Source organism: Betta splendens, chromosome 16, assembly GCF_900634795.4.
Source record: "Betta splendens chromosome 16, fBetSpl5.4, whole genome shotgun sequence".
NCBI lineage: Eukaryota > Metazoa > Chordata > Actinopteri > Anabantiformes > Osphronemidae > Betta > Betta splendens.
Window position 1 is genome coordinate 8,505,099 of NC_040896.2, and position 13,286 is coordinate 8,518,384.

At 42.8% G+C, this 13,286-nt stretch overlaps 3 protein-coding genes across 6 annotated transcripts in view; 2 read left to right on the forward strand and 1 right to left on the reverse strand.

The window, feature by feature from the left end:
- Positions 1–5,729, forward strand: part of septin7b (septin 7b) — a 36,417-nt gene extending 30,688 nt beyond the window's left edge. For 2 of the 3 annotated variants that reach the window (XM_055503496.1, XM_041067879.2), the window contains exons 6-14: positions 1,170–1,287; positions 1,387–1,479; positions 1,582–1,678; positions 1,785–1,836; positions 1,913–2,041; positions 2,812–2,832; positions 3,899–4,034; positions 4,153–4,295; positions 4,508–5,729. In XM_055503496.1, the coding sequence (XP_055359471.1) occupies positions 1,170–1,287; positions 1,387–1,479; positions 1,582–1,678; positions 1,785–1,836; positions 1,913–2,041; positions 2,812–2,832; positions 3,899–4,034; positions 4,153–4,295; positions 4,508–4,547 (829 nt within the window). In that variant the 3' untranslated portion in view covers positions 4,548–5,729. The remainder of the gene's footprint in view (positions 1–1,169; positions 1,288–1,386; positions 1,480–1,581; positions 1,679–1,784; positions 1,837–1,912; positions 2,042–2,811; positions 2,833–3,898; positions 4,035–4,152; positions 4,296–4,507) is intronic. The other variant, XM_055503497.1, reaches the window with a different exon arrangement.
- On the reverse strand, positions 5,633–8,446 carry LOC114843255 (protachykinin). Of its 2 annotated transcripts, XR_008692953.1 has the most exons (6): positions 8,230–8,446; positions 6,503–8,009; positions 6,282–6,384; positions 6,149–6,172; positions 6,002–6,058; positions 5,633–5,926 (listed from the first exon to the last, which is right to left on the reverse strand). XR_008692953.1 is itself a non-coding variant. In XM_029129633.3 (5 exons), exons 1-5 carry the CDS (start codon positions 6,587–6,589, stop codon positions 5,889–5,891), a joined length of 309 nt encoding a protein of 102 aa, XP_028985466.1. In that variant the 5' UTR covers positions 6,590–7,118; the 3' UTR covers positions 5,633–5,888. The 2 variants fall into 2 exon arrangements, 1 of the variants encoding a protein (XP_028985466.1); XM_029129633.3 differs by lacking the exon at positions 8,230–8,446 and having other exon boundaries at positions 6,503–7,118.
- Positions 7,539–12,997, forward strand: si:dkey-256h2.1 (uncharacterized protein LOC337520 homolog). The gene is made up of 12 exons (XM_029129610.3): positions 7,539–7,987; positions 8,693–8,832; positions 8,948–9,123; positions 9,212–9,372; positions 9,614–9,754; positions 9,890–10,011; positions 10,212–10,380; positions 10,489–10,634; positions 11,195–11,322; positions 11,393–11,519; positions 11,841–11,974; positions 12,785–12,997. The coding sequence occupies exons 1-12, from the start codon at positions 7,539–7,541 to the stop codon at positions 12,902–12,904; spliced, it is 2,013 nt and encodes a 670-aa protein (XP_028985443.1). The 3' UTR covers positions 12,905–12,997.
- Positions 12,998–13,286: the final 289 nt, after the last annotated feature.

Consider the following 13,286-nt stretch of genomic DNA (forward strand, 5'->3'; position numbering starts at 1 on the left):
TTGCAGCCATGTGGTTACAAACACATATTACCATTAGCGGGAATGTTTATCCCATGTGTAAAGCCACATAGTGGTTATATTAGGGAAGTCTGAATTTCTCTCTGTTCTGATTTACATAGAATGCTTGTTGTGTCAAAATATTATTTTCCCCATTATCAATTAATGTTTTCAGTCATCATCATGTCAGTTTTATGAGACATGTTTAGTAAATATGCTCATTCACATGTTTCTACATTCTAAAGAGATTGGTCCAGGGAATGTTTAGCCAAGCCTAATAGATGTTGAGTCACACAGATGTTGATGTTATTTGAGTTCCCTGCATTTTTGTGAGTTTGTGCAGGGTCAAAGTAGGGGGAACTCCAGGCCTTCAGGGTTTGTTTTACAGTTGTGCATAAATGATTTATTAGCACCTTTTAAATATTCATATTGCTGATGGAATATAGCTGTTAAAGATCAATGTATCAACATTTAGCAATGCTGTGAATAGTCAGAGGGCATATTTCCTTTTATAATAATCTGTGTGAATGTGTTCTAGTACAAAGGACCAGCTCTATGTGCCACCTCTTATTCATACAAAGGTTTATCATACCCATCGTGAACAGAACTGTTGGTTTAGAGCTTTTTTACTTTTCTCATCAAACCAAAATAGAACCAGCCAGATAGAGAATGCTCTTGCTGTTTCCTCAGCCAGTCTTTGTCAGGTGCTCCAGTTTGGTTTGTGTAGCATCGTTCTAAATGTTGACCTGTGTAGCTCTTGGCTATGTGACAAACACGCATCCCGCTCCAACCACAGAAATCAGTTTGGTTTCTAAGCACATTTCAACTCTGTGGTTTATTTATGGCACTGTGGAAACATCCTACGAAGCTGAGATTAAATTTTATATCAGAATTTCTATTGGTATTGTAAGTAGTTAGCAGTTTTTGGATGGTATTATATAGTGCTTTCTCATAAGTGCAAGGTAATCAGTCAGGCATCACAGATGATTTTTTTTATGTCCTGTTTAGTTCCATTTATTTTTGTGTTGTATAAGGTACAGATAAGTCATTTCAGTCATGTGAATAAAAAACACCTAATACCTAATATTAGCCCCATTCAATGAAATTCAGTTTGGCTCAACATTATAAAGGCATTCTATTATATCTGAACCTGTATCTTTATCTTTTTGCAGGCTGAAGCCGCTGGACATCGAGTTCATGAAACGGTTGCATGAGAAAGTTAATGTCATCCCACTGATCGCCAAAGCAGACACCCTCACTCCAGAGGAATGCCAACAGTTCAAGAAGCAGGTCAGTGGTTTCCACAGATGTTTACTGCACACAAACTAGCTCAGAGGCTGCAGATTCTGCTCTTAGTTTAAGCTAACAAAGCTTCTGTTTTCTGCTCAGATCATGCGGGAAATCCAAGAGCATAAAATCAAGATCTACGAGTTTCCTGAGACAGACGATGAAGAGGAGAACAGGCTGGTGAAGAAAATAAAGGTACTGTAAGCACCCTGCCACATTTACATACAGTCAACTAGTCAGTGTAAACTCAGAAAATACTGTTCACATTTTCTAAAACCCATGTGTTGTTTTTTTTAGGACCAGTTGCCACTGGCTGTAGTAGGAAGCAATACCATCATTGAGGTGAATGGCAAGAGGGTCAGAGGTAGACAATACCCCTGGGGGGTTGCAGAAGGTATGAATGTGCTAAATTCATTTTCATGCATTAAACCTGGGAAAATTTTTAACCTGAGTTTAATTGGCCATCTGATATTTCGTCCTGTGATTTTTCTGCTTTGCAGTTGAAAACAGTGATCACTGCGATTTCACCATCCTCAGGGACATGCTCATCAGGTACTGATAAATACAGAAAACCTTTACATATACACTAACCCACACGCATTAACTCATCGCTGATATTTCTTCACAGAACTCACATGCAGGACCTGAAGGACGTGACAAACAACGTCCACTATGAAAACTACCGCAGCAGGAAGCTGGCTGCTGTGACTTACAACGGCGTGGACAACAACCGGGCTAAAGGGCAACTGTCAACCAAGTGAGTCCTGGACACGGGTCCCTGTAAACATACAGGCCTTTTTAAGACACCCGTGGTTAACCAAGTGCTGCTAAATTGGTTTACCAGTTCCTACCTGAAACAAGAACACTTAGACCTACTAAACTACAATCTGCATGTGAAAGTACATAGGACATGCATATCTATATGTGCTGAATGGACTTGATTGTTTTATCAGATGTTACATTATTTGTTGGAGTCAATGTGATATTTTCATTTCATGTAGTAGCTTTCGTGTAGCTAAGTTGTAAATTTTAATTGGCTGAAAGCGCAGTACAGTATGTACTTAAATCCTAATACATTCATGTGTTTAGGTTCCAGCTAACTGGATAACAGGGCAAAGCTGGAGGAGTTTCATTAGCTGAGCTTCAGTCCATTTGTGATAATTCCACTTTTAGTGCTGCATGAAGCCATGCCACTGAATCATTCAAAGCACCATGCTGCACAAGTGGCTAACTCTCTAAACCACAGTTTTAGCTTTACAGCTGAATACAAGTCTCACACGGCTGATGCTAACACACAGCTAAACATTTGAGCAGCTCTGCTTCTATATGCAACGCCCAGCGCACAAAGTCAACATTGTTATTTTTTTTCCAGACTTTCATTTTTTCCATGTGCACTGAAAAAGCATTTTCACACAACACATCTAATTCACTGTAGCCTTACTCCAGTGCATGACCTCATCATTGCATGCTGTGTGTGTCTGTGCGTGTGTGTTTGTGTGTTTGGTTGTGTGTGTTTTTGTTTTTTAGACCTGATACGGTTGAAGGAATGTAAGTGGTCATTTTTTTAAATCTATTTTCCAGAGCCTTATTTAGGATTTTTCTCCTGCATCCTTTCTTCGCTGCCTCGTTGCCTGCGTCACCGTGTTTTCTCTCCTTGTTGTCTTGGTTCAGCTTTTCTCAGGAACAGTGGGAGGAAACTTTTGAATTGAAATTTTTCCACCCGATTTCCCAATGCTGCCTCCACCTGCTGCTGCGCCGTCTAATAACAGAGACCTGTCTATGAGATGTGTGGAGTGCTTATGAGCCCTTATGACATGAAGGGCAAACACAGACATTAAGACTACACACTTTACATTTGAAACAAACACCTCTCTTGGAAATAAGTCACAAACATATATTCTCATTTTTAGATTAAAATGATGAGCAGCACGAGGGTAATATCTGTTATAAAAGCCACTATTGGATAATGCTGGACATGCCTTACTCTCATTGTGCATCACGTTTCACATAATCACAGGGAACCTCATCATATATTTCATGACCGGTCTCTGTACACTGCAATAAAACATTCCAGTGAGCTTTTGCTAATATTTACCCTCTCTTTCACTAAATTCCAGTGTTGGCAGGTTACTTGCATCAGATTTTGGATCACTGCTACGGCTCCCAGAAATGTTGGGGTGGTTGATTTTTAAAATGGGAAGTAAAGGGTAATGGCATTTTTGGGTGCTGAAGTCATCTGCGGTTGTTAAGGCAGACTTTGGTGGCTCAGGAGGGGATATGTCTTGCATATTTTGCTTAAACCAGTTTAGTTATGGTTAATGCACTGGAATCCATCTGCAGACCTTATGGTGTTTGACTCTGGGTGCTGCTTTCCACTGGTAAAGACAAAAAGCAGCTGTTTCTTGTCCAGTTGTCCCCTCATTTCTTTCTCTCTCTGAGATTTATCTTTCAGCTTGCATGCAAATACCGTCAAGACGTGATGATAATAAGGATTAATATTTCAGGGTGGAAGTACTGAATATAGTTTTCTAATGGCTCACATGGTTTTCATCTTTCTGTGAGTAGGCAGGTGTGTTTAAAAATCTGTCGGTTTCTCTGCGCACCCCCTGTGCAGGAGTCCTCTGGCCCAGATGGAGGAGGAGAGGCGAGAGCACGTGGCTAAGATGAAGAAGATGGAGATGGAAATGGAGCAGGTATTTGAGATGAAAGTCAAGGAGAAGGTGCAGAAGCTCAAAGACTCAGAAGCTGAGGTACAACACACGCAGCCACACGTTTGTGCATGGACCTGTATTAATGACTACTGCAATACAGCAGAAGTTACTCATCTTTTTCTTTTTTGCACCTAAAGTTATTTCTGTGTTTCTGTAGCTTCAGCGACGTCATGAGCAGATGAAGAAGAATCTGGAGGCTCAACACAAGGAGCTGGAGGAGAAGAGACGTGTGTTTGAGGAGGAGCGAGCCAACTGGGAGGCCCAGCAGCGCCTGGAGCAGCAGAAGCTGGAGGCCTCCAGGTAAAGCTGACTTTCACGGTCCCAATGTCTGATTGTAACACATTTTTGCAAAGTGTAGGTTTAATTAGTAGGGAAACAGAGTGCTCAGTGTGGATTAATTTGCACCATTTCAAATATAAAATTTATTTAAAGGTCTAAAAGGTTCTTGGCTGCATTCTTTGAGAACATTTAAGGGTGTTACTAATAATGGGTTTGTCTTTTCTTGACTGCAGAACTCTGGAGAAAAACAAAAAGAAAGGCAAGATTTTCTAAAGCCCATCAGCAGGATCACCCCAACTCCAGTTGTCTTAGTTTGCCAATGCTGCCGGTCGGGACCCAAGTGTGTGGCACTGACGTCACCCAGTCCCACTTTCCTTTCCCCTCCTCCCCATTCTCTCCCCTCCCCCCTACTCCTCTTCTGTCCCTGTTCTGTGCCAACGCATCTGTGCTCCTGCTCCCAGCCACTAGAGGGGGTACTGAGGGAATTTTGGGGGTTATGTGGGGCGGTGGGTGGTGGTCTGCATGTAGGTTCAGAACCACCATAGCCCAGCCCCTTGTCTCCCTCGGGACTTGTCATGATTATCATTCTTTTATCATGTGTTTACCTTAACACAAAAATAACCCCATTTTAGAAAAGGCCAAACACACGATTATTATAATTTTTAATTATTATTATTGTTGTTGTTGTTGTTATAACTGAATACTGTCCCCGCCCTACCTGCTGCTCTATCATTTCTTCCCCAAGGTTGCTTTTAAATGACAGACGTGTACATTTTTATGGAGAACATAGTGGGAAAAAGTACCTGTGAGTCACGTTTGACCGTTGTACAATCAAGTTCTGGTGAATTTTATTTGTTTACAGGGCAAAGTGAAAAAGCAGTATATGAATATTATCCTGATCTTCTGTTGTATAGTAAAGGAAGAGGAGGGCAAGGCATTACCTGATCCTTTTATTCTGAGTGTACCTGCTAAACTTTGAACCCTCCTCGTCAGTCAGCCTCAAATGATAGGTGTCGATATGAAAAGCTGAAAGTGAGAAAATCAATAAAAATGCACCTTGGGCCTTTATATAGTTTTAAAATATTTTAAAATCTTTTTTTCCCATAAATGTAATGCTTTCTTTACCCCATGCGTTTAGCTATCTCCACTAGCCTTGGACCACCATTTATAACATGAGTGTTATATTTCACTTTTAGTTTATTTTTATATATACCGAGCCAGCTGTAGTAATAACTTCTTTTGTATGTCAGATACTCGACAGCAGCTTTCGCTGAAACAGTTTCACACAGACGTCATGGACGAGTTAACGGAAAGCATTTTGCTCTGTCTGCAGACATTATTGGGCAATGAAGAGTCAACACCACAGTTTGCTTTGGCTATGTACTCCATCTCTGTATTTTTAAATTTATTTTTCATTTGTATTGTACAAAGTCACTTAATAAACCTGTGATGATATGGAGGAGTGATTTTGAGTTTGTTCTAGGACGATTGTCATACTCCGTATGCATCCACTAGATGTCACCAATTACCATAAAACTCAACCTCTTTCACCAAACTAACAGTTTTATGAACACACACTCAAAACAAGTATTAAGAAAAATCAATGTAGTTTCCTCAGTAATCGTCAGATCTGTGCGAAGCTCTCAGAGCTCCTGCAAAAATTAAATCAGCTGTTATTGGACGGATGAGTTTCACGCATTTGATTTGACAACTAAATTAAGTCATACCTTCATCCTCGAAGCTTCTTTTACCCATCAGACCCACAAAGGTTTGAAATTTATACCCTGTGGGTAAAAAGAGCAGCTGGCATCAAGCTTAATTATCTAAATACCTTATATACATATTTCTTTTACAATATAAAAATGGACCCTTACGTTTACGCGCCCTCTGCGTTTTCGCTGTTTAAAATAAATGGATAAATAAATAATCTGATTAGACCTGAAGTCAAAAATGGGGTAATAATTAAAATGAATTCAAAGGTGGGGTAATAATGTAAATGATCCCTACCGGAGTTTTTCTTCCCCATCAGTCCAAGATACTGACGTGGTCCCGGTTTTCTGGTCAGTCTTATTAATATGTTTTGAATAGTGTCAGAATTTGGCCACTTGTTCTAAAATGAGACGGAAATAATTAAAATTCATGGGAATTTAAATAACGGATTTATTTGTAGGAAAACTGAAAACACAAGCACAATTTAGTTCTAAGCGGAAAGGTTTGATTAGTCTCACCTCTCTCCAGTTGTCAACGTCCACGTCTTGACAAAAAACGTTTCCCAGAATCAGCGCAAGTATTAAAACAAACTTAATTATCTCCATCGTTGAAAGTCGCGCGTAGTTTCAGCCAAATAGCTTTTCGTAAAACATAAAGCTGGATTTTTATTAACAAGGTGTAAGAAATGCTTGCGTGCAGGCAGTCTACACCTCTGCTGGATTGGAAGCAGCGCGTCTTCTCTAAGGATGCGCCATCGCATTGAGGATCCTCAACGCTCCGTGTGCGCGCGCGGCGCTTTTACGCACAGCTGGACTGGATGATGTGTGTCCATGCTTGCCTCGTACAATTATTTCGTGAGTCAGACGGCTCCATTTTGACATTTGTTATAATTATTGTTGCAAGTGGGTTCAACGGTCACACTGAACATGTCAGACTTGCATAGTCGTCATGTGGCGTTCATATGTCCCAAAAAAAATGAGCACCCGCTTCTCTTAACGTCAGCTATACGGCGGCAAGCGGTGCCTTCATATTTTTTCTGTTTTATATATATATATATGTTAATATATATCTTATATTTTCATTTCCATGAAAAGGTTAACAAGTTGGTTTGTGTATAAAGTTTCAAACTTCTGGGCGCTGTTTTTACATTTATTTCTCTGTTTAAAGCAGTCTTATTAAGTTCAGATTCAGAATGGCTGCTTTATTTGCTTTTTATTTAACGCTAACAACTTTATTTGTGCTCTTAGCGTTAAAGGTCAGTGTGGTTCAACCCAAATGTCAAAAAGCCGGATCGGTTTGGCGGCCAGTAGAAGTTGGTTAGTAGTCAAAGAGCAGTCGCTGTGCGCGCTCCGAGGCTTCTTGTCCCCACGGGGCCGCCGTAGCTCGAGGCACGCGCCGCCTCCGGCTTAAATGTTTAGGGGAATTTAGGAAATTAATGAAACACCCAATGACACGTCGTAACAGCAGCGAGGCAATTGAAATTAGGTTAAACTCTGTTTAAAACATGCAGGTGCGCTGCTGCTGAGTTCAGGGTCACTCGCTGTGAGCAGGAAAATGGGTTTGATGCGTTCACGGTCTCCGTTGTTGTGGTGCCTTCTTCTTGTGGCGGCTCAGGTGACTGGAGCCACGAAGAGGTTCCGGACGACAGTGACAGAAGATGAGCAGGTCCAGGGATTCTTCGGTAGCTGGGGATCAACAAAAGCCTCCGGTCCAGAACCAGCCTCCGGACCAGAACCGGGGGACCTCGCCGCTGCGTTCACGGTCCCCACCCTGGCTGGAGAGTTGTCGTACCAGCCCGGAGCTGTGCCCGGGTCCCTGCTCATACACGCCTTCACCAACAAGTCTGGCTTCTTGGAGTGTCTGTGGAGCTCGGAGTCGTCCCTGTCCAGCCTGGTTCGGGACCTGCCCGCTAGCACACAGGTGCTGTTCCTGTCCCTGGACGACTCTGCCGTCAGCGATGCTCTGTGGATGAGGGAGCAGCTGCAACGGGCCGCAGTGCACAGGTGAAACACCTGCTTCTCCTCTCTGTATATTCAGTTTAGTAAAAAGAGGTAAAGTAATGTTGTATGTAGTTTGTATTCACCAAATGAATTGTCTATGTATGTTACAGCGGAAATGATCTTTTCTTTTTTCTTTTTCTAATATATTTTTATGGTGGCTGTTTAAAACCTGGGGGTGACAGCATTAACCTAATCTAGAAATACAATACTGAGAAAGAGGAAGTTGCACGGAAAGCTGAACTTACAAAAGGGATTTGAAAGTGTTCCTCATCTGAAAGTTCCTCAGGTTTTATTCGAAAACAACAAAGTTTCTGTAGATACACAGCTAGGGACTTATACTAATATCTGCATATCTAAACAAATACCAAAAGGTCCAAAAGAAAAAATAAACTGGTCAAGTCTCAGTCGATAAACTAAACTACTAATATGATCTTCCTCATAACAGACATTCTGTGCTGCAAGTTCTTGTCGTCTGACAGGTGAATCAATGCCAACAGTGTTTTGGCAAAGGTTCTGTTTGTGTGTGTGTTCGTTTGTGGATTAACTGGTTTGATCATTACTGTCATTGTGCAAGTAAAGTTTAGACCCAATTAACAGCACTGAAGACAACTTGTTAAAAGCCAATGGTGTTAAAGTTGGTAGAACATTAACATTTTTTGCTATTTCTTGTCCACCGTTTTGCATTTGAACCGTTGTGTGTTGCTGCAGTAAGAAAGAGGTTCTGTCCAGGCTGCACTTCTCTCCTGTCCCAGTCTTTGCTCTGGGAAACTGGATCCCCAACGTGCTCTGCTACTGGGGCTGCTTTGGATTTAACTGTGGCTTCTCACAGGCAGTTTTTACCTCAAAGGGTAAGAAGTTCAGTTTTATTTATATAGCATCAATTCACAACAAAAGGTATTTCAAGGCACTTTACAAGGTTCACTGTCTTTTCTTTTCTGAATGTGGTTTTATTTTTCTCCTCAGAGTGGAAGATGCCTGTGATCATCAAACGGCTTGATGCTCGATACGATTGGCTCACGGGGCGCTGGGGTCAGAGGTCATATCAGCTGATTGATGCAGGAGATGGGTGTCATCCTACCCCCATAGTGGCAGGTGCTGTAGCTTGGGTGTCAGAGGGCAACTGCTCTTTCTTCACCAAGGTCTGTATGCTGTCACAGAGTGCTTGTGGTTTAACACTGTTAGTAGCTAAAACATGACGCACGCACATACACGGTTCTGTGGTTCCAGGTGCAGAGCATGGCCAAATCCAACGCCTCCGGTGTCCTTGTCTACGCCCTCCCTGGAAACCCAATCCAGGACATGAACTGTGTTGAGGATGAGTGTTACGTACAGCTGGGCATCCCCGCTGCCATGGTGCACCTGGAGCTAGCGGTAGAGCAGGCGTTCCGGTACGGATTAAGTCTGAAGATGTTGATGCTCGACATCCTGGGACAAAGATGAACGGTTCTTTTACACAATTAAATGGGATTCTCATGAGCCTGGTTGTGTTTTTCCACTTGCCACGAGCAAAATATTATTGTTCCATGTGGCTTAAAAGCACTTAAGCTTATGAACATTACCCTAATATGATCTAATGCTGCATGTCCTCTTTCCTTAATGCAGCAGCTTATACAGTAATTTGTGTTCTAGGTTGGGACAGAAGGTGAACGTGTCCTTCCAGACGACTCCGTCGCCGAGCTTCTTCATCGGCATTAACCAGCAGGGAGCCCTGTCTGAGATGGGCTCCTTCCTGTATCCCACGTTTAGCTTCATCAACTGGCAGGCACAGTGGTAAGAAAGAGTGTCTGCATATCACAAGGCAGCTGAGATTATAACTCTACTGCATGAAGTTGGCTCCGTTTTAAGTTGTATTGCGTCCATTTGCTTTTAAATGGCTCTGCAGCTCATCACTGAATTCCTCTTCAGGTTTGATTTCTACGCAGCTCTGCAGCTCAAGCTTCAGAATCCTGCACAGGTTGTTCCTGTCTTTGACAAAGTCCAAATGCAGGGCGACAAAGGAGCAGTGGCCACAGTCGTTCTGCCGTTAGGTAACTTCATCCGCTAAAGCTGTGGAAGTGGGGATTTAGATTTCAGTATTCTGTGCTGCTTCGTCATGTTCATGGATATCAAAAGTAATATTCTGCAGTTGTTACTTTGATTATTGCCCTTTAGACTATGGATGTTTATGGGACATTTCTTCCTATTATTCACCTCTCCTGTTTTAGCATCAACATGTGTTTGTCTGCAGGCTTGTCCCACTTCGACACACTGGAGCTGGATGCGTCTCTGTCGTGTCCCGGCCGCAGGGACTCGTCCTGTGCTCCGTGGGATCACACGGTGCAGCTGTTCGTCTGCTGCAACCACCTCAGTCCATACTGTAACATTGAACTGGGCCGATGGATCACGACCTTCCACAGGTGAGAGGCTGATCTCAAACATCGTTGTTGTTTTTCATCTCAGCGTAAAGCGGAGTAATTTGTGAAGCAACGTTATGTGCTAAAGTGCAACACGGGCTTTTTGGGCAGAGGTACCGGGCGCTGGCTCACAGACGTGTCTCCACTCATCCCCCTGCTGGACAGCAACAAATGCAACTTCACCATGAAGACGGCGCCTTGGGCGAAGCCGTGGGTCGTCTCCCTCAATCTGAGATTTAGCGTCAGCAACCAGACAGGTAGGAGGTGAAAGACCAGCAGGTCCGAACAGGTGTGTCCGTGTCTAACTGCACCAAACCATAAGGTACCAAACGTTTCACAGGCTCTGACGCACACCTCAGCCAAACGTGCACGTGCTGTAGATTTGGGAAATTAATCAGCCTTTGAATGGACTCCTCAAACTGTATAAAGGCTGCACAGATGAGTAATGTGACACTGAGTCCAGCTCAGAGAACTGAGAGCAGGGACACAAAGAGAAAATGGACTGAAAATGTTCTGAGAAGCGAACGGGAACGTCACCACAGGAAGGAACAGTCTGTAAATGGTGACTGGAAAAATACACGGACTCGCAACAAAGACCCAGATTCATGTTCCAGGAAAATTGAGTGATGAGGAAGTAATAAGGAGTCTGTCCAGGACGATTACAAACTTGCTGCCATCTGAGATGGCTTCTTGTTTTTATACTACGTTCTATATACTGTCTATGCGAGCGTGCTAACATTACATCCTTTTATCTTATCAGGTCACTGTTCTTCAAAGGGTCTCTGTTCTAACGAGTCCCTGGTCTCCTCTGTTGCAGGTCATCGTCTAGAGACGCTCCGTCCCTTCAGAGCGGTGCCACTGTACAGCGGCGGCACCTTCGACAAAAACTACAACAAGCGCTACCAGCCGATCAAATTCTCCGTCCCCTCGTCGTCGACTAAAAAGGTTGAGCTGCCGCCGGACGCTCGCCGTCGCTTCCCTCGTTGCAGCATCTCAGCAGCTGCGTCTGTTTCAGGTGGAGCTGTTCGCTGTCATCACGGGACACGGCAGTGACGAGAACGGCTGCGGAGAGTTTTGCGTCACCTCCCACCACTTCCTGATTAATGCTGCGTTCAACAACACTCTTTCTTTTGACTCTGCAGGTGAGGAATGGACACACACTGCACAAAGATCTGATATCTGAGATTTAGAAATTTTAGGGAGGTTACGCGTTAAAATTCCTAAAAGCTTCAAAAGCCACTGAGGCTAAACAGGCTAGAAAAATGTGCTTAAAGTTGAAGATATCTGCATCATGGAAAGAACGTTTCAAGTAATTCTAATTTTAAATCAGAAAATCAAACCAGATTAAAATAATATTCAACAATCATCAGGGAAAATGAAAGAACAGGCCCCAAGTCACACACCAGGTCTGAACTGACAATTGGCTTCATGATTTTCTTGGCTGGGCTGTCGGGGCTCGTCAGGAACGGCTCTGGGCTGCACTCAGCGGGTGAAAGACGGAGCGGTGCCGAACGAGCACGGCACGTGGCTGTACGGCCGAGGAGGCTGGTGCGACGGGCTGCAGGTGGACCCCTGGAGAATCGATATCACCAAGCAGGTGAACCCACCCCCCTCAGCATACAGCAGCTTCGTCAGGACCAAAACAAATGTACAATGCAGATTTGATTAAATCTCCACTTAGAGAAAGGTCTGATGAATCTGACATTTTTAAATAAAGCTACACATGTTTCGGGCCTTTCTGTGATCTACATGCATCTACAGTAAAGGTTACGTCTGTACGCATTGAAAGCTCAGCAAACCTCTGTTCCACAGGAGATTCTTTAACTCTGGAGTCAAAGCCGTGCAGCTTTTGAGTGAACTAAGCTCATTAGAGTTACAGAGGGCTTAATCATTCTGTGACTTATTGACCATAAAGGCTCCTGGTGCCATTAAGTAAACTCCTGACTGTTCCTGGTTGGAGCACTTTCCTTTCAGCACAAGATGAGGTTGGCTCACGGATCGAGCTGTAAAACAAGCATTCGTTGGTTCTGTAACAACTGAGAAGTTGCTGCTGATTTTCAAAAGTTAGCAATTGAAAAAAAAGCAAATCTAGAAACTAGAACTGAAAACTTCCCTTGTTTCATTTCCTGAAATGAGACAAAGCAGAAATTGATATGATAATTATAACACCAAGGTTCAAAAAGTAATTTTCTTTTTTACCAGAGAGATTTTAGTTTAGTTTAGTTCGAGTTCTAGATGTATCTTATGCTTGAAAGAAGAGTAGAAGATTTTATTTACATCTGGAGACCATTTACCTAATGCTGTAGGTTGAAATTACAATGTATGATATCTCGTTTTGTATTGTTGCATTTTATAATGTGATTGCTTTTTTGAGGCTGTATTAACTCAGGGTTTTCTTCCCACTCAGCTGGACCTGAGTGGCCTGAACACTGTCATCTACTTTGGTTTGTTCGATGGGAAGGATCCTGACCCGTCTCAGCAGCCGGGATACATCATCATGCAGTCTTTTCTCATTTTCTACAAATGATGCCACTCTGAAGAGTATAATTGTTTGAATAATGATTTCATTGAATGCAACCGAATCAATATAAGGATTAAATTTTTATTTTCTTACTGCTTCGCTGATGCTCACTGTGAATTAGTCCTTCCCTTATTTCACTATCTGGCATCGAGAGTAGGAAACCACTGGAACAGCGCTGATCCAAACTATCACCTGCCAGACTCGTCCAGCATCACCGTCCATTTGCATTTTTCTTAAGATCTTACTGGGAAGTCAACAAGGAGACGACTTACAGCTAAATGGGCACTTCATATGCTCTTTATGCATCAAGATGAGGATGCATTGTTCCGAAAGCAGCCTCTCCTCACTAATTACATGTAATTACGTCCAACTTGAAAGTTTGGGGGGA